General features: G+C 42.2%; 1 protein-coding gene across 1 annotated transcript in view; it reads right to left on the minus strand.

Annotated features, from left to right (window-relative positions):
- AKAP6 (A kinase (PRKA) anchor protein 6) overlaps nt 1–18,931 on the minus strand; it is a 509,871-nt gene that overhangs the window by 383,218 nt on the left and 107,722 nt on the right. The window contains 1 exon segment of the mRNA XM_005880979.2: nt 7,408–7,765. Coding sequence (XP_005881041.1) covers nt 7,408–7,731 — 324 coding nt within the window. The 5' untranslated portion in view covers nt 7,732–7,765.

The raw sequence follows: 18,931 nt of genomic DNA on the forward strand, positions 1-18,931 counted from the left end.
TAGAAAGAAAAATATTTATATACTTCCCCCCAAACAAAGATATTTTGTCTTCAAGCTTAAACTGGTGCTTACTTAGCTTAAGATGCTAAGCTAAGAAACCATTCAAAGATAGTAGATTCTGAATGTTTCAGGCTCAGAATTCTCCACTCCCCAAACTACTGATGTTAGGAGTCTAGTTCCACTCAGAATTCCCCTTATCAAGAATTTCTGAGACTCCTAGCGCATTGTAGATGTGCCCAAGAATCAGCCCTGACTTGCGCACTGTCACAGCCAGCAGACCCTGGGCTCCATGGCTGTCCCTTTGGTAGCATCTCTGCCACCTCAGGCAGAGCTCAGCTATAACACTGCGACAGTGGGAGGCAGAGTACACTTCCCTACACCCGCTGAGCAAGGGGAGAGGAGAAGCCCAGGTGGAGAGTCAGCTGAGACAGGTCCTCCCAGTCACACCCACAGCCCTCTCCCCTCACTGCATTCCCACGCTGTCCTGGGGGTGGCTGCTCAGGATGGGCTCCAGGACTGGGAACACTTTACCACAAACCACCACGCCCTCTCCTCCCTCCTGAGCAGGGGCAGACTCCTCGCAGCATGGTGAGGGTGAATCCTCTCCTAAGAGCTCCATCATCCCAAGACTTCCACCATCTTCAGTCCAGCAGGCACCTCTGAAGTGCCAACCCCAGCTGTGGAGAGAATTCAAGCCTTTTTCCAGCAAACCATCCAGACCCCATGTGAGCCACTGGGTTCTAATTTTGAGAATCAGGCCAAAATCAAAGAACCGACACAAATTTCACCTGGAGGCGGCTGAGAATAAAATGTATCTAAAGGAGATTGTTTGGGGAGCTGATTCCAGCTGACTCACTTCTCTTTGCCATCCAGCCACATCATTTAGCTTATGCAACTAGCCTACGCATCGCCTCTTTCTTGCTATCATGTTTCCAGGATACAGATATTTTCTCCAAGAAGACTGTTAATCAGTAAGCAGAGGTGCCTAATTTGCTTATTTAAAACCTAAATACATTCATCCAGATCAAAAGTCTCAGTTAAAGTCAAAATCTTTTAAGGGTCCTGGTCTGACTTCCTGCCCAGCACAGTGTCTGAATCCGAAGGAGGACAGGGAGGAGGAGAGGCAGAGTTTCTAAAAATGGCTCAGCTGGCTTCTCGTACTTCTTACTAAAGAATATCTGGAAGCATAAGCAAAGTATGTGGACTACATTTTCAGTTTTAAAAAATGGAAAAAATGACATAGTATAATATATTGCATTGTTTCCACATTTTAATCTTAAGGTTAGATGTTTTTATTCACTCTCTAGAACAATCACTCCTCTCCTCCCCTAACATGGGAATATTATAATAGTGGTTTGTAGTTCATCCTGGGGGTTACAATAAAACTTCCCCTAAGAACCTGGAAATAAGGCTGATAAGAGCAGTCTCTGATAAATAAATTTTAAGATCAGCACAATGACCAAGAAGATAAAGTTACCTTTAAAGACAAAGAGTGGCTCCAGGTCTAGAAGACCTAAGAGTACACTTACTGACTGCAACCCTTACTAAAGAAGGAGTCACACAGAAATGGGGAGAGCGGGGAGGAGAACCAGGCACCGCCACCTACAGAAAGAAGAACAGATTCTCCCAGGCAGCCTCCCCAGGCAAGCTCTCCAAGACTTCTGAAACAGACACTCCCAGATGGACAGTAATGCTCCCAGGCACTTGGGTTTTAATTCATCCAATGCCTTTGTCCTAATTCAGTCCTCACCAAGTAGCCTTCCCCATGTGACATCAGGTGCAAGCCTGTATATGGGAGAGAAGGCACTGACCATACAAACTTGGACTCATCTATCCAACAGGTGAACTGAGCCCACACCAAGTAAGGTCCTTGTCCTAAGCAACAGAGATACAGTGGAGAATTAAACATTTGAGGTCTTTGGGGCTAACACAGATAAGCAAACAACAGAACTGCAGCTAGTGATATGAACCATCATACAAAATAAGCTGAAAAATGGGCTAGATAATTGCAGGAAAGGGGGATGCATGTTTTAAGAAGAGGTATCAGGAATAGCTACATTGAGATATAAAACATCTACACTCATAAAAGAGAAAGATGTAAATTAACCATCACTCTGCCACTCCGCTACACCCACCAGCCAATCAGGAGCGAGTATGCAAATTAACCCAACTAAGATGGCAGCGGCCACGGAGCTGGAGTGAGCAGGAGGCTTGGATTGCCCCCGGCAATGGAGGAAGCCAAGCTTCCTGCCTGCCCTGGCCGGCCTTGGGCTCTGCTCAAGGCTACAAAGTTTCAATTATAGAAGATAAATAAATCCCAGATACCTGCTTCCAGCCCACCTTGGCCTCCACTCAAGGAGGCGTTGAAAAAAGAAAAAAAGAAAAAAAGGAGAGGCTAGGAGCTTGGGTCGCCAGGGGGCGTGGCCAGCCTGAAAACAGCCCTCAGCCCCTCACCCAGGCTGGCCAGGCACCCCAGCAGGACCCCCACCCTGATCCAGATCACCCTTCAGGGCAAACCAGCTGGCCTCCACCCATGCACCAGGCCTCTATCCTATATAATAAAAGGGTAATATGCAAATTGACCCTAACAGCAGAACGACTGGGAATGACTGGTCACTATGACACACACTGACCACCAGGGGGCAGACGCTCAATGCAGGAGATGCCCTCTGGTGGTCAGTGCGCTCTCACAGCAGGGAGCTCTGCTCAGCCACAAGCCAGGCTGATGGCTGCCAGGACAGCGGTGGTGGTGGGAGCCTCTCCCGCCTCCTCAGTAGTGCTAAGGTCTGCTCCCCGCTGGCAAGTGGGCATCCTCCGAGGGCTGCCGGGCTGCCAGAGGGATGTCTGACTGTCATCTTAGGCCCAATCCCCTGGGGAGCGGGCCTAAGCCAGCAGGTGGTTATCCCCTGAGGGGTCCCAGACCGCGAGAGGGCACAGGACGGTCCCAGACTGAGAGGGCACAGGCCGGGCTGAGGGACACCCTCCCTGAGTGCACAAATTTTTGTGCACCGGGCCTCTAGTTTAATATAAAACCAGAGGCTGACCCTACTCTAAGCATTTTCCAAAAGCATTGTTCAATAAAAAAGATAAAACTGGCCCAAATGAAGTCATTTGTGCTAACTCCCATGTCACCAAACTGAGACCTAACCTAACTGCAGTTGTAGCTTCTGAGGAATGTAATCTTAGTCAGTCAGTCTGGAATTTCCTGATCAGCACTAGTGAGGTAATTCACCTAGTTAGACCCCTTTTACCCCCTAAAAGGAGATGCCCTTGCCTGAAACAAGCCACTCTTTCCCTGTCCCTCCTCCTTTTCTGCCTATAAAAGCCTTCCATTCTTTCTGCTAGATGGGATGCTGCTTGATTCATGAATTATTGAATAAAGGCAAATAGATCTTTAAATTTACTCAGTTGAACTTTGGGGTGTTTTTAACAGCATTTTTCAAGTAATTTTTTTTACGTTATACATCAACACAATGGTAGAGAAGACTATAATGATTTAGAGCAAGCAATGTGAAAGGGCGTGTGAGGAATGTAGACAAGTTAGGTAGGGGTAGGTTTTTTTTGTTCTTGCTCTTCACCAAACACAGCAGAGGCCCCACCTTCCTCCTAAACTTCTCCAAGGCTTATGTCTCTACATGTTAGAACTTGTCTGCACCTCTGGCTGACTGTTTGATGAGGATCCAGAATCTGCCAGGCAAAGACAGAGGAAGAGAGTGTCTAGGCAGAGGGAACAGGAAAAGCTATGAGGCAAGAAGAAGCCTAACATTTCTTTGGAATTTCCAATATGCCTGGAGCTTTATGAATAATGGGAAAGTAACAGGAAACATGGCCAGAGAAGCTGGCAGAGGCAGAGCCACAGAATGAGATATTTGTTTTATTGTAAGCTAATAGGAAGCAAGGGCCTAACATGACCTGATTTACATCTTTAATAGATCCGTTGGCTACTGTGTGGAGAATGAACTGCAGGGTGGCAGAGGGGCTCCAGAAGAAGCCCAAGCAGCAGTGACCTTTCTGGGGGGGGGGGGTTTCTCAGAAGAGAAGGCAGGGGCAGCAGCAGTAGTGCTGGGGAGAAGGAATGGCTTCAGGGCACGTTTTGGAGATGAATACCCAGAAATTGTTAATAGACATATACATATACATGGGGGGGGGGGATCATGCAAAGAGTGGTAACTTTTACTGAAATTGGGAAGACTAGGGGGATAGGCATGGGGAGGGGAGATTAAGAGCTTGTTGATGGGCATATCAGGTTTGAGATGCTCACTAGAGACATAAGCAGAAATATCAATTAGGCAGTTGGGTGGGGCTCATGGGAAAATACTGGAGTGAATCTACACATTCAGAAATTATCTGCATCTAAATGGACCCTTAAAGTCATGATATTTCCATCCCTGTGACAGTTGTTTTTTATTGTAAACCAAAGGCCCGGTACACAAAATTTGTGCACTGGGAGGGGGCTGTCCCTCAGCCTGGCCTGCACCCTCTCCAATCTGGGACCCTTCGGGGGATGTCTGACTGCCCACAGGGATCAGGTCTAAACCGGCACTGGGACATCCCTCTCACAATCTGGGACTGCTGGCTCCCAACCAACTGCTTCTGCCTGCCAGCCTGATCACCCCCTAACCACTCCCCTGCCAGCCTGATTGACGCCTAACTGCTCTCCTGCCAGCCCGATTATTGCCCCCAGCCCTCCCCTGCTGGCCTGGTCATCCCCAACTGCCCTCCCCTGCTGGCCATCTTGTGACGGCCATCTTGTGACCACATGGTGGTGGCCATCTTGTGCAAGGGCATGATGGTCAATTTGCATATTACCTCTTTATTATATAGGATTAGTAAATTGAGTAATTCACAAAGGCAGAGGGAGCCAAGTTGGGCCTGCCCCTCTGCTTTGCCTATGAACCAGGAGGTCACAATTTGATTCCCCTTCAGGGCACATGCCCAGGTTGCTCCTCAATCCCCAGTAGGGGGCATGCATGAGGCAGCTGATCAATCATTTTTCTTTCTCATCCATGTTTCTCTCTGTCTCTCCCTCTCCCTTCCTCTCTGAAATCAATAAAAATACTTTTTTAAAAAAATGCATCGCAGTGCTTATTTGGTTGAATAAGAAAATATCACACAAGGGGAAACTTTAAGCAGATTAGGAGGCCAAAACTAAACCCTAGTTTAGAGGTGGCCACAACTCAGTGACCAGAGTTGATGACTTTGTACTCTATTATTACAGAATATTTGAGAACATTATAAGAGAAAGATGGTTGTAAAAATCACTTGATGAAATAAACATCAAAAAAGTATTAATAGAAACTCTAGAATTAAATTAACATTAAATGATTTCAATTCATCCCTTTAAGTCATTGATTAACTTCCACTATGCGATTGTTGTCTTGACTTCCTACACTGCTGGGGCTTTTTTCTCAGCAGAGGAGACAGACATACTGTGGGACAGAGCTGGATAGAGGCAGGTGTAAGATGCTTTCTACTGAGGCAGGAAGATGATAGGTAATTCCAATGTGAAAAGATAAGCAAATCACCTTAGAGGTGATTGCTCAAACACTGAACATAACCTTGGTTGATTTTACAAAGACTTTACATTCCTACTTGGAATAAAAGTTTTCATTTTCACTTCAGTGTTATTGAAGTAATTAAATGAAGTAAATCGACACATTAATGTTTCTGGGAGCCCTTAACAGCATTTTTAGTGGAGTCTTTTAAAGAGATTTCCATTTTCTCCCCATTCTCCTTTATCATTTACCACTTTTTCTGTGTAAATCTGAAAGATTTTGGAGAGCAACAGTCAACTTTTCTTAAAAACCCAACCCTGTATTTACTTATGGGAGCTACATGGAAGGGTAGCATTAGAGGAAACAGGAGAGGGGTGAAGTGGAGCCCCTGACCTCCGTTTCACTCCACCCCACGTTGCCACAGAGCGGCCCCTTTAACTAAAGGAGCTGTGTTCCGGGGCTGAGACACATTCTTCCCTGCTGCCAGAGCGGGAAACCAGCCAGGCCTGCATTCCATTGGAGCTGGTTCCTAGCCATTTCTGTTACCCTTTAGTGCTGCTTCTTTTTCAAGAACCGGTGAGAGCCCAGTCAGCTTGGCATTCTGGCTTTTTTGTTTTCTCTTTCTCCTCAGCCCCTCCTTTCCTCTCTTGGACACTCTTTCCTGTGGCAGCGGGGTCCCGAATCCCCTGAACCAGCCTGAGAAAGCGGAGCCAGCTCTGCTTGCTTTCTCTTAACTGCGCCTCTTTCCTCTCACCCTGATGGCTGCACAAGACATTTGCGTGTTAAGAGTCAAGAATCTGTTTGGTCTTTGGTTTTCATCTTTCCTCTCACCCTGATGAGTGTTAAGAGTCAAGAATCTGTTTGGTCTTTGGTTTTCTCTTTTAAATACATTTTTATTGATTTCACAGAGGAAAGGAGAGGGAAAGAGAGATAGAAACATCAATGATGAGAGAGAATCTCTGATCCGCTGCCTCCTGCATGCCCCACACTGGGGATCGAGCCCACAACCCAGGCATGTGCCCTGACTGGGAACTGAACTGTGGCCTCCTTGTTCATAGGTCAAGGCTCAACCACTGAGCCATGCTGGCCAGCTGGTCTTTGATTTCAAAATTATTTAGGATTAACTGCCTTAGGTAAAAGAATTCTCCTTAAGATCTCATGTAACTGACTAGAAATGTACATTGGGGTTTGGGTCCATTGCCCTGATTAGTTATAAACCTGCCTTGCTTTGCTAGTCATTGACCTGAACATGCATTTTTCTCAGGGACCTGGAATAGAGGAATGGCTACAGCAGGGCAAGAGTCACTGTATTTTGGGGTCCCTAGGTCAAAATCTCTATTATAGCACTCTTTACTAGCACCTGCATTTCATTATTATCAACAGTCAGGCTTGTTAAGGCCTCTAAAAGCCCCAGACATTTTTCAATGTCTGAACTTTAGATTAGTTATTAAAAAGGAACTCTTGCCCTACACGACGAACTGTGCCTGGATGAAATGACCCATTCCAAAAAGAGAGCATTGCCCTTCCCTATTGCGCCAGGACCCACTGTGCGCCATAGCGGTAGGGTCCCTCCAACAGGAGATAATCACAGACACATACATACTCACAGCCACAGCTCAGTTTGAGGTTTTACCTATGAGAGTCTATTTATTAAAACTTTTGTAATACTTTATTCTCCCCACTTTTCTGCATTATCCCCTAAGGTCAGTTTTATTCTAGACACTCAGCCCATGAAGTCAAATCAGGAGAGAACTCTGCCCATGTTCATCTACAAAGACAATGTTTTCACACCGGTTATTCTAGTTTCCTTCTGAGACTTTTCTCACTGAGAATGACAGAACTCGGGCTCTATGTGCCACAGCCTTTTCAGTCTTCCGTCTGGAATGGACCTGAGCCCAGTAACCTTCCTTACCTTTAGTTGAACTAGATGCACATCCACATGCTTGCTGTCTGAATCCTGCTGGACTGAGTGGGTTAGGTCCCGGACTCTCTCGGAGGTCATCCGGAGCCAGGTCTCAATTTCAGGTAAGTGAAGGACAATCTTCCAGTCGGCCCCTGTATGCAATGGGGGTGGCTTTTCATACTGCTGGTCAGAATCCATATCCTTCACCACCTCTTCTCCCTCGCCCTGCTCCACGGTGGGTGTCAAGTTGATGGCCATGGGTGAAGCGTCAGTAGCCATGGGATCCAGGTCCTGTGACCTCAGGGGGGAAAGTGTCACACTCATGGTTAACATGGAGAAGTCTAAGCCTTACTTCTTTCCAAAACAGCTGAAAGGCAAGAGGAAAGAAGAAAGCAAGAGTCAGACAAGATTGCCAAATAAAGAAATGATACTTCACAGAAGAAACAGGATTTCTAAATTAAGCCAGATTTCTAAATTAAGAAACCATAGCTCGTAGCAAAAACAGAAAGAGGTGTTTTAAGTTTCTACATAGTAGCCCCAAGACCCAGCATGTAATAGGAACACAAAACCATGTGGTATTGCCTACCCCAACATCGATTCTCTCCTCACTCCTTAGTAACAACATCCTGATTTTCAGCTGTGCCTATTCCTGCCAAGAATTTAAAAGTGCATTCCCTATCTCCATCATAGCTAGGTGTGGCCAAGTGGCTAAGTTCTGACCAATGAGATGGAAGTAGAACTCCTGTGTAGAAAGTCTGGGAAAGCTGCTTAAAGGGAGTTGACTCAATTATGAGGGGCCCTCTTTTTGCCCTTCTGCTTTCCCCCTTCTCCTAGCCTGTAACGTGGACTTCCAGTTGCCGTCTCAGACCAGAAGATGCCTCTGAGTAAGTCAGACAGAGGATGGTAGAGCAAAGTGGTAGGAACATGGATCCCACACGATAACGAGCAACTACTGGACTGCTGCCCTGGACTTCTTTTATTTTGAGAAAGACAAACTTCTGTCTTGTTTAAGCCACACGAGTGTTTGGGGCTTTTCTACAAGCATACAAGCATCATTTTGATTACTGAAACCAATATATTCAATACATGGGATAACAAGAGAGGGAACATGTTTGAGCTGGTGAAAACAGTGTGCTGAATTCAGAGAAGGCTGCTCCTCTCTATGATTTGTTAGATAAATAGATATGTAGTAATTCCAAACCTTTACTTTCCTGAAAAGTATAAATCATGGCCTATATAGAATATATCTATAATTAAATAACTCTCAACCTAAATGAAATTAGTATTTGGTCATGCTGACATTTTGAGACTCTGGAATTTCAAGAGTAATAAATTGCTCTTAAACACATAACATTAAAATGTTAATCAAATACATGAAAAATAATATAAGTGTAGGTCATAATAAGGTAAGGTTACTTTTTAAGATAAAGTTGATAAGATAAATTATCTAGCTATGTAAAAGATAAATTACCAGTGTATTATAAAATAACTTTTTGGCCTTGTACACTGAACATTTTAAATAGACATTATTTTTAATTTCAGGAGTTTCTTTTACTCAAGACAATGGGTTTCATATACTTTTAAAAGACTTTTTCTGGTTCTACACATTCAAGTCACTTTATAGCTCCTTTCATCTAAGATGAAATATAAAATTAAATGTGATTATTAGAAAGTAGCCCATATGTCTTTAGATTCTGAATATTCACTTAGTATCAACAAAAAATTCTTTAACGGCTCTGGCTGGTGTGGCTCAGTTGGTTGGGCATTGTCCTGGGCATGACGGGGTTGCCAGTTCAATTCTGGGTGAGGGCACATGCCCAGGTTGCAGACTCGATCTCGGGTAAGCGGATAAATGTTTTTCTCACATCGATGTTTCTCTCTCACACACACACACTTTTACTCTCTCTCTCCCCCCTCTCCCTTCCTCTCTATTTAAAAATCAATTAACATTCTTTATAAAATATTTTACCTACAAAAATGGGAGAAGGAGGTCAAGAAAGATCCCAATTTGACTAGGACATGTAATTTTCCATACAGGAATGAGCACAGGTAATTAAAAGACTTGTTGAATTAACAAAAGCCTTAAAAATAAGTTACTCCTGCCCTGGCCAGTGTGGCTCAGTTGGTTGATCATCATCCTGTGCACCAGAAGGATGCTGGTTCGATTCCCAGTCAGGGCACATACCCCCATGATCAAACCTGGGTTGCAGGTTTGATCATGGGGGTATACAGGAAGCATCCAATTGATGTTTCTCTCTCACATCGATGTTTCTCTCTCTAAAATCAATAAAAATATTTTTAAAATAAACAAAATAAAAAATAAGTTATTACTATGCCATGTTTCCGAAACCTTCCAATGTTACACCATGCTGCCCCTACCCAACTTATTGAGCATCATATTTTTAAGTTAAATGATAAGGAGGTTTACAGATAAATTTTTGAAAGCAAAGTTATTTGCTAAAGGTAAAATATTATGTCATAAAATAGGTTTATTGCTTTGGTACCTGCTGCCTTTGAGAATCCGCAGGCCGACGCTCTATCCACTGAGCCAAACCGGTTTCGGCTACAGATAAATTTTTGAAAGCAAAGTTATTTGCTAAAGGTAAAATATTATGTCATAAAATAGGTTTATCGCTTTGGTACCTGCTGCCTTTGAGAATGGTACCTGCCTTTTAGGCTTAAATTCAACAGCTTCCTCTGCCTGAGTATAAGAGGAAGAATCTACACCCTACATTTTTAAGTGCCTTTCTAAAATAACAATACTACTATACCTATTTTTAATTAGAAGATATCAAAATTTCACTGGGAGGGACAAAACTTCAGGAAGAATAAGCTACCACACTACTTCTTATAAAACTATACCCTAGCCCAGTGATGGCGAACCTATGGCATGCGTGTCAGAGGTGACACGCGAACTCATTTTTTTGGTTGATTTTTCTTTGTTAAATGGCATTTAAATATATAAAATAAATATCAAAAATATAGTCTTTGTTTTACTATGGTTGCAAATATCAAAAAATTTCCATATGTGACACGGCACCAGAGTTAAGTTAGGGTTTTCAAAATGCTGACACGCCGAGCTCAAAAGGTTCGCCATCACTGCCCTAGCCTAAGACAGATTCTGATTCCCAAAAGCAATTTTTAATTTTTAATCAATTCCTGCCCTCTGGGGGATCTGCTTAGAATCACAATCCCAGAGAAGGAACCTGATACACAAAGGTTAATAAAGGTTTCTAGTGCAAGGTCACAGAACTGGGGGTAAGTAGCGGGGACACTGGTGTCACAGTGGTTCCCTTTTCTAAGAAACCAGACTCATCCAAACAAGAAAACTAAATGGCAGGGCGGTGTACAATGAACTCTTTAAGTTACTCCCACACCCACTCGCCCCTAGACGCCTGCCCAAGAGCCCTGCATAGCTGATAAATGATGCTTGGTCACTGTGTTTTCTCTGAAACTCCTAAATCAAGGCTGTGCCTTCTCTGGAATATACATCATACTGTAAACTAAAGAACATGCCAAAGAATTGGCTCAGTGCAATTTATGTCCCAACATACATTTCTATAAATACCATCAGGCTGTGCACCAAGCAAGCACAGTGCAGTTTGTACGATTGAGGGTAAGATGCTCCACATTTCTGGGTCCCAGTTTCCTTGTTTGTAAAATGACAAACTTGGCCTCCATGATCTGTAAGATCCCATCTGTCACTAAAAATCTGTGATTACCTATTTATCCAGAAATAACAAAACTACTAGAAGTATCCTGCCTGTACTGAGAGCTGTGTAGCTACTAAGCAATGGCCTTCCATTTTACCAAAGCACACAAACAGCATCAATAGAATTGTCCTACTTAGTGGGAAGAAAGAAATTATCACCGTGCAAACGCATTTTGTAAATCATTATTTACACATTATGTGTTGCTTATTCTTTCCGGAGGAGCAAATATGGGAGATTATCCCCTCTGAGAGCTTACAATTTAAAACTGACAACACAAACAGATGTGGTTATATAGATAACAATAAAAATAATGTTAAATAAAACCATAGCTGTGTGCATCACAAATGAGTAAATGACAAATAAACCTTACATTCAAGCTGCCAAAACAAAATTTTCCTGCATTAAAAAATTTCAACCTGAATGTGATGTTTCTATATTTAACTCATCAAACTGTAAACAAGAAAATCTCCTTAACCCAGAGAAGTAAAGCACTTTACTCAAGTTTTATTTTAACTTCTGTCTACTTACTTTCCATAACATATAACTTTGCCACTGAAAAAGAAATACCATATGTGTCATAATAGCATAGCAAACCTGGGAAGGGGCATAAATTCGATTAGCTACCAATTTTCATGGAAAATAATTACTATAAAAATTTAATTATTAATTCTAGTAGTTCACATTTAAATGACCACCCTCAGGTAAACAAACTTTATTTCTGATTTTTACAAAGTCACATCTGATTTAAAAGATAAAGTTTATAATTTAAAGGAAAACTGTTTCACATTTTGAAGACTTATAGTAATATCTTTGTGTATATTTTCCCTGCCCTTCTCACAACTATTCAAGCTTGCTTTCCTATCAAATTAATTCTCCCAATTGAATGCAAATAAATAGTAGGAAATTCAGCACAAGTCTATGTGTTCTTCTAAGTACTATACATTTTGTATTCTTCCTTTACCAGGCATCTTGCAATAAGATTCCTTGCTAGTCACTGAGAAATTAAAAAAGAAGAAAAGGTCAGTAGACAACAACTCCTGAAGGTGCAAATGAAAGCACTGATTCTAGTGCTTACAGGGACCCACCCAGTTACAACTCTGACTCCAGAGCCGTGAGAGGACAGATCAACCAGCACCCGTGACCTCTGCCCCCCTCATCAAATGCTTATCTGTGGCCACCTTTCCAGCATTAGAGATAATACCACCTTCATCCCAGCTACTGTTAAAAATAACATAGATCAGATTCTTTCCTTTCTACAAATCCAAAGAAGATTCAACATTTAAAGTGTAAAAGCTGAACGCAGTAAAGATTTTAAAGAGTATTATTTTGTTTTACTCTATGGAAAAGGTTTTCCAATCACACTCTATTATCTTATAGAAACAGAAGAAACATACCATGGATTGCTTCCTAACAAGGACTGGTTCTGCTAGCTCCCTGACAGTCCACAGGTGGTGAGTCGAAACCTGACATTAGCAGAATACATTCTATTTGAATACAACATGTTTAAATCAGGAGAATGTTCCTCTACCAAACTAGCAGGCAGAAACTGCAGCTACACAGCCATCAGAGCTGCCCACCCTTTCTCCCTTCTCTTGCGGTTTTCTCTCTTAAATAAAAGAACAGAAAAGCCGGGAATCTGCCGACTGTACTCACTGTAAATGCTTTTGTCCCTAAAAGTCCTTCAGGATTAAACGCCTGGCTCCTCCTTCTCTCCCCCCTCGGGTTCTCCTCTCGTGGCCAAACAAGCTAGAGACCAGCGCAGGTCTGTAAGGCAGCAGCTTCAAACACCCTCAGTGGCCTAAATCGCTTACAAAGAGAGGGCTGCTATGCTGTCCCTTTTTGGAAGCAAATGTATAAGCTCCAGGCCTGTGCAGTTACAGGCAGGCTTTTGTGAACAAGCAGTGATAAGTGAGCCGAGGAAAAGGAGACAGTTGCCAAAACAAGGATCACTACGGAAAAGAATGGGTGGACGGAGCACATCCAGTCACTGTTTAGAACAGTGGTTCTCAACCTTCCTAATGCCGCAACCCTTGAATACAGTTCCTCATGTTGTGGTGACCCCCAACCATAAAGTTATTTTCGTTGCTACTTCATAACTGTAATTTTGCTACTGTTATGAATCATAATGTAAATATCTGATATGCAGGATGTATTTGCATTGTTACAAATTGAACATAATTAAAGCATAGTGATTAGTCACAAAAACAATATGTAATTATATATGTGTTTTCCGATGGTCTTAGGCGACCCCTGTGAAAGGGTCGTTCGACCCCCAAAGGGATCGCGACCCACAGGTTGAGAACTGCTGGTTTAGAAGAATCAAGACTGTTGCCCTAACCGGTTTGGCTCAGTGGATAGAGCGTCGGCCTGCAGACTCAAGGGTCCCAGGTTCGATTCCGGTCAAGGGCATGTACCTTGGTTGCAGGCATATACCCAGTAGGGGGTGTGCAGGAGGCAGCTGATCGATTTTTCTCTCTCATCGATGTTTCTAACTCTCTATCCCTCTCCTTTCCTCTCTGTGGAAAATCAATAAAATATATTTTAAAAAAAGAAGAAGAATCAAGACTGTATACCCCAAAAACTGAACAATCCTAATGCAGGATAAGTAACTCTGGATATAAATTAATAGTACTATATTAACATAGCCAGCTGACAAAGCCAATCTGCGTTAAACAGCTTCAAGCTCTCTCTCTCTCTCTCTTTACTTGAGAAGAAATTGGCCTTGCCAAGCAAGAACATCATAGTGTGTATAGTTTGAGAGGCAGTCTTATCATTAAGCAAATCAAACCCAAGCCTACATGTAGTCTTTCCATGCTCTGCTTACTTCTTCGAAAGCAAGTGAGAAATGAAAGCATAATTCTAGCCAAAATGAACAAACCTGCTTTCTATAAAGCACATGTTGTAAAACCGAGGTGGAGAGAATTTTTAGGCATCACTAAGTCTCCATTTTTCTCCCTCTTCATTTTTTCTTTCCTATGCTCGTAATCATAACTTCACAGAAGCTATTCATAGAGACACTGAATTCTGAAAGAAAAAAAGAGTTACACTGGAATGTTTTTATTTTTGTCTGAGGTTAGTGCTCATGTTGACTGCAATAAGGAAAAAGAAATGAGCTTGAGACGTGGATCCTGTACCTGATTCCAGGAGTCTAGAATCAGGCTCTGCGAAGATAACACAAAAACACATTCAGTAAATCACTTGATTAAATGTCCTGGTTTACCTAGATGAATGAGGCCTCAATTCATCACCTAATTTTATGTTTTGCTGTATACCTACCTTCCTGGTCTCTTGTAAGGCTGAGAGTTAGGAAATTTTAAGCTCTTAAAGAAGAGGGCCAAAGACATCCTGCCAGATATTAAGTTAAATTTGTACTTAGGGGGTAAAAAGGAAAGTGGCTTTTGTAAGATGCTCCTAAAGAAGTTTGCACAAACACAGTCTGTTTCCTCCTTCTCCTTGGCCCTTGTCTCCTCCCCACCCCACGCCCTCTAGAACTCAGCTGTAGTAACACAGGCTAGTGAGATCCCTGAGGAAACCCCAGATCAGTCTCACTTTCTAATCCTCCCACATAACAGGACAGCGTGCAAGTGGATATCAGTGAGAAGGACTTTAAGCTCTAACTGAGAGGAGACAGCATGAAAATAGTGAACAGTGGGGCCCAGACATTTCTACAATTTAAAAGATCTTTTCAGTGATCTCACTGATGTTACCTTTCTCTCATTTCTCTCCCTTTCCCCCTTTAATGTCTTTTGTGTGCACTGTGCCCCCAGGTGGGTGCTGACCACATCCTCCTAATCACACAAAGCCCAGGACTCTCTCCCAGGTCCCCCTCAATCACCACTGATTTCATGCCCAGAGCACAGAGTCTTCTGTCAGCCATAACACACTTCATCAATCATCTTCCTTGCTTAAACCCTCCACCTACCCCCGTGCCCCCAACCCACCACCCCAATTATTCAGGTCCTTCTCCTGTGGCAGGGACCCCCAGGTTGACTCAGCGAGTCATCGTACCGCCTGTGTTTTCTTTCCCTCATTACAGCAGCCAGTTCCTGTCACTCAGATTCATTTGGCTGCATCAGCCAGTCAGCTGCGAACAGTGCCCATGGTCATGAGTATGTGGACCTGGACTCAGTGCACACTAATGAGTGTTCCTATTTCTCACCCCCACCCCAACTTGCTAACAATCACCTTTGAGCATTAGACAGCCTCTTGAGAAGAAATGGATCTGTAAAACTCTAAAACATAGTAGATGCAGTGGTTGCTTTTGTCAATGCTATTAACACAAATTTAAAACACACATATGTGTGGGAACCTCACATAAATGAGAGAGTCAGAGACCCCCAACCTCTGGAGAAGAGAGAGGCTGGAGGTTCAATCAATTGCCAGCGGCCAATGATCTAATCAATCATGCCTATGTAATAAAGCCTCCATAAAAACTCAAAGCACAGGGTTCAGAGAGCCTCCTGGCTGGTGAACAAAAATGCATCCACATGCTGAGAGGTGGTACACCCCACACTCCATGGGGATGGAAGTCCTGTGCTCAGGACCCTTCCAGGCCTCACCAGATGTATCTCTTCAGATGGATGTTCATTTGTACCCTAATATTCTTTGTAATAAGTGGTGGTCTAGTGAGTAAACTGTTTTTCTGCCTTCTGTGAGTGGTTCTACAAATTAATCCAAGCTGAGGAGGGGTCATGGGAACCCGAGGAGGGTCCAATTTGCAGCCAGTCAGTCAATCAGACCCATGGGTAACCACGTGGACTGGCCATTGGCATCTGAAGTAAAATGAGGGAGGGAGACAGTCTTGTGTTACTAAACTGGGGGATTTGACACTGTCTTCAGGTAGATAGTGTCAGAATTGAGTTAAATTATAGGACAACCATCCACTATCAGAGAATTGCTGGCTGTGGGGAAAACTACCACTCACTTGGCGATCTGAAGTGCCAGAGGTGTAGTATTGAGAGCAAAGGAGACACAGAGGAGTGTCTTTTTCCAAAATGGCAACACTGGATGCTAGAAAACAATTGTATCCTTTAGGAAGGAAAAAGAAACCTAGCATAGAATTGTATACCAAGAATAATATAGAATTACTAGAGGCCTGGTGCACGACATTGGTGCACTGGGGGGGAGGGCCCCTCAGCCCAGCCTGTGCCCTCTAGCAGTCTGGGAGCCCTCAGGGGATGTCCTTAGCACTGCCACAGAGGCGGGAGAGTGCTCGCCAGCCATCAGCCCGGCTTGTGGCTGAGCAGAGCTCCCCCAGTGAGAGTGTACTGACCACCAGGGGGCAGCTCCTGCATTGAGCACCTGCCCCCTGGTGGTCAGTGTGCGTCATAGTGACCGGTCATTCTGCTATTTGATCAATTTGCATATTACCCTTTTATTATATAGGATAATCAAATGTTAGGACCGAATAAAGGTATTTTCAGATATTTAAGCTCACAAAAAGAAAAATCACACACACTTTTTCATGAGATACCAGAATCTCTCTAGATACTCTCCCCAAAAAAGAGAAAGAGACATTTAGAGAGAGAGAGAGAGAAGGAAAAGAAAGACATGGTATGTAGAAAGCAGAAGACCTAACACCCCAGGGTGATAAAAAAAGGGAAAACCCGCCCAGAGTAAGTAGAAGGAAGGAAAAAATAAAGATCAGAGTGGAAATAAATGACATAGAGATGAAAAAAAATTTACAAAAGATCAATAGAACCAAGAGCTAGGTCTTTGAAAGGATTAACAAGATTGATGAGTCTCTAGCCAGGCTCACCACGAAACAAAGAAAGAGGACCCAAGTAAACAAAATCAGAAATGAAAGAGGTGAAGTAATTCAAAAATACTATGAACAGCTCTACTCCAACAAACTGGACAACCGAGATGAAATGGACATATCCCTAGAACCTAGAAAAAAATTTTCCAAAACTCAATCAGGAAGAATCAGAAAATCTGAATAGGCCAATAACTACCAATTAAATTGAAGCAGTAATAAAAAAAAATAAAAACTTCCAGCAAACAAAAGCCCTGGTCTGAATGGCTCCACAGGAGAATTTTACCAAACATCCGAAGAAGAACTAACACCAATCCCCCTCAGACTATTCCAAAAAATTCAAGAGGAAGGAACACTTTCAAGCTTTTTCTATGAAGCCAGCATTACCCTAATCCCAAAATCAGATAAAGACATTATAAAGAAAGAGAATTATAGGCCAATATCCCTCATGACATAGATGCTAAAATCCTCAACAAAATATTAGCAAATCTCATTCAGCAATACATCAAAAAGATCATATAACATGACCAAGTGGGATTTATTCTGGGGATGCAAGGATGATACAATATCCACAAATCAATAAATGTGATACATCACATAAACAAACTGAAAGACAAAAACCACATGATCATATCAATTGATGCAGAAAAATTATTTGACAAAATCCACCACCCTTTTTTGATAAAAACTCTCAGCAACATGGGAATAGAGGGGTCATACCTCAACATAATAAAAGTCTTGTATGACAAACCTATACCCAACATCATACTCAATGGGAAAATACTAAAACCATTTCCCCTAAGAACAGAAACAAGGCAGGGATGCTCACTTTCACCACTCCTATTCGACATCGTATTGGAAGTGCTAGCCACAGCAATCAGACAATAAGAAGAAATAAAAAGTATCCAAATTGAAAAAAAAATCAGTGAAACTGTCATTATTTCCAGATGATATGATATTGCACATAGAAAACCCTAAAGACTCCATCAAAAAACTACTAGATATAATAAATGAATTTGACAATGTAGCAGGGTACAAAATTAACACCCAGAAGTCTAGGTTGTTTTTATACACCAATAATGAACTCACAGAAAGAGAAATTTAAAAAACAACCCCATTTACCATTGCAACAAAAAAAAATGAAGATACCTAGGAAAAAATTTAACTAAGGAGGCAAAAGACGGTACTCAGAAAACTACAGGATATTTTAAAAAGAGATAGAGAAAGATATAAACAAGTGGAAGAATATATTGTGTTCATTGTTAAAATGTCCATACTACCCAAAGCAATCTATAGATTCAATGCAATCCCCATTAAAATACCAACGGCATATTTCACAGACCTAGAACAAACTCTCCAAAAATTCATATGGAATAAAAAAAAAGATCCCAAAATAGCCGCAGCAATCCTGAGAAAGAAGAACAAAGTTAGAGGGATCACAATACCAGATATCAACCTATATTACAAAGCCACTGTTCTCAAAACTACCTGGTACTGGCACAAGAACAAACATATAGACCAATGGAACAGCACAGAGAACCCAGAAATCGACCCAAGACATTATGCTCAATAAATATTTGACAAAGGAGGCAAGAGCATACAATGGAGTCAAGACAGTCTCTTCAATAAATGGTGTTGGGAAAATTGGACAGATACGTACAAAAAAAGAAATTAGAGCACCAACTTATATCATAGAGAAAAATAAACTCAAAATGTATAAAGGACTTAAATATAAACCGGGAAACCATAAAAATCTTAGAAGAATCCATAGGCAGCAAAATATCAGACGTATCTCTTAGCAATATGTTTACCAATACATCTCCTAGGACAATGGAAACTAAGGAGAAAATAAACAAATGGGACTACATCAAAATAAAAAAACATTTGCAACGCAAAAGAAACCATCAACAAAACAACAAGAGAACCCACAGTATGAGAAAACATATTTGCCAATGTTACATCTGATAAGGGTTTAATCTCCAAATTTTATAGGGAACTCATACAGCTTAACAAAAGGAAGATAAACAATCCAATCAAAAAATGGGCAAAGGACCTAAATAGACAC

The sequence above is a fragment of the Myotis brandtii genome, unplaced genomic scaffold, assembly GCF_000412655.1.
Source record: "Myotis brandtii unplaced genomic scaffold, ASM41265v1 scaffold667, whole genome shotgun sequence".
Lineage (NCBI taxonomy): Eukaryota > Metazoa > Chordata > Mammalia > Chiroptera > Vespertilionidae > Myotis > Myotis brandtii.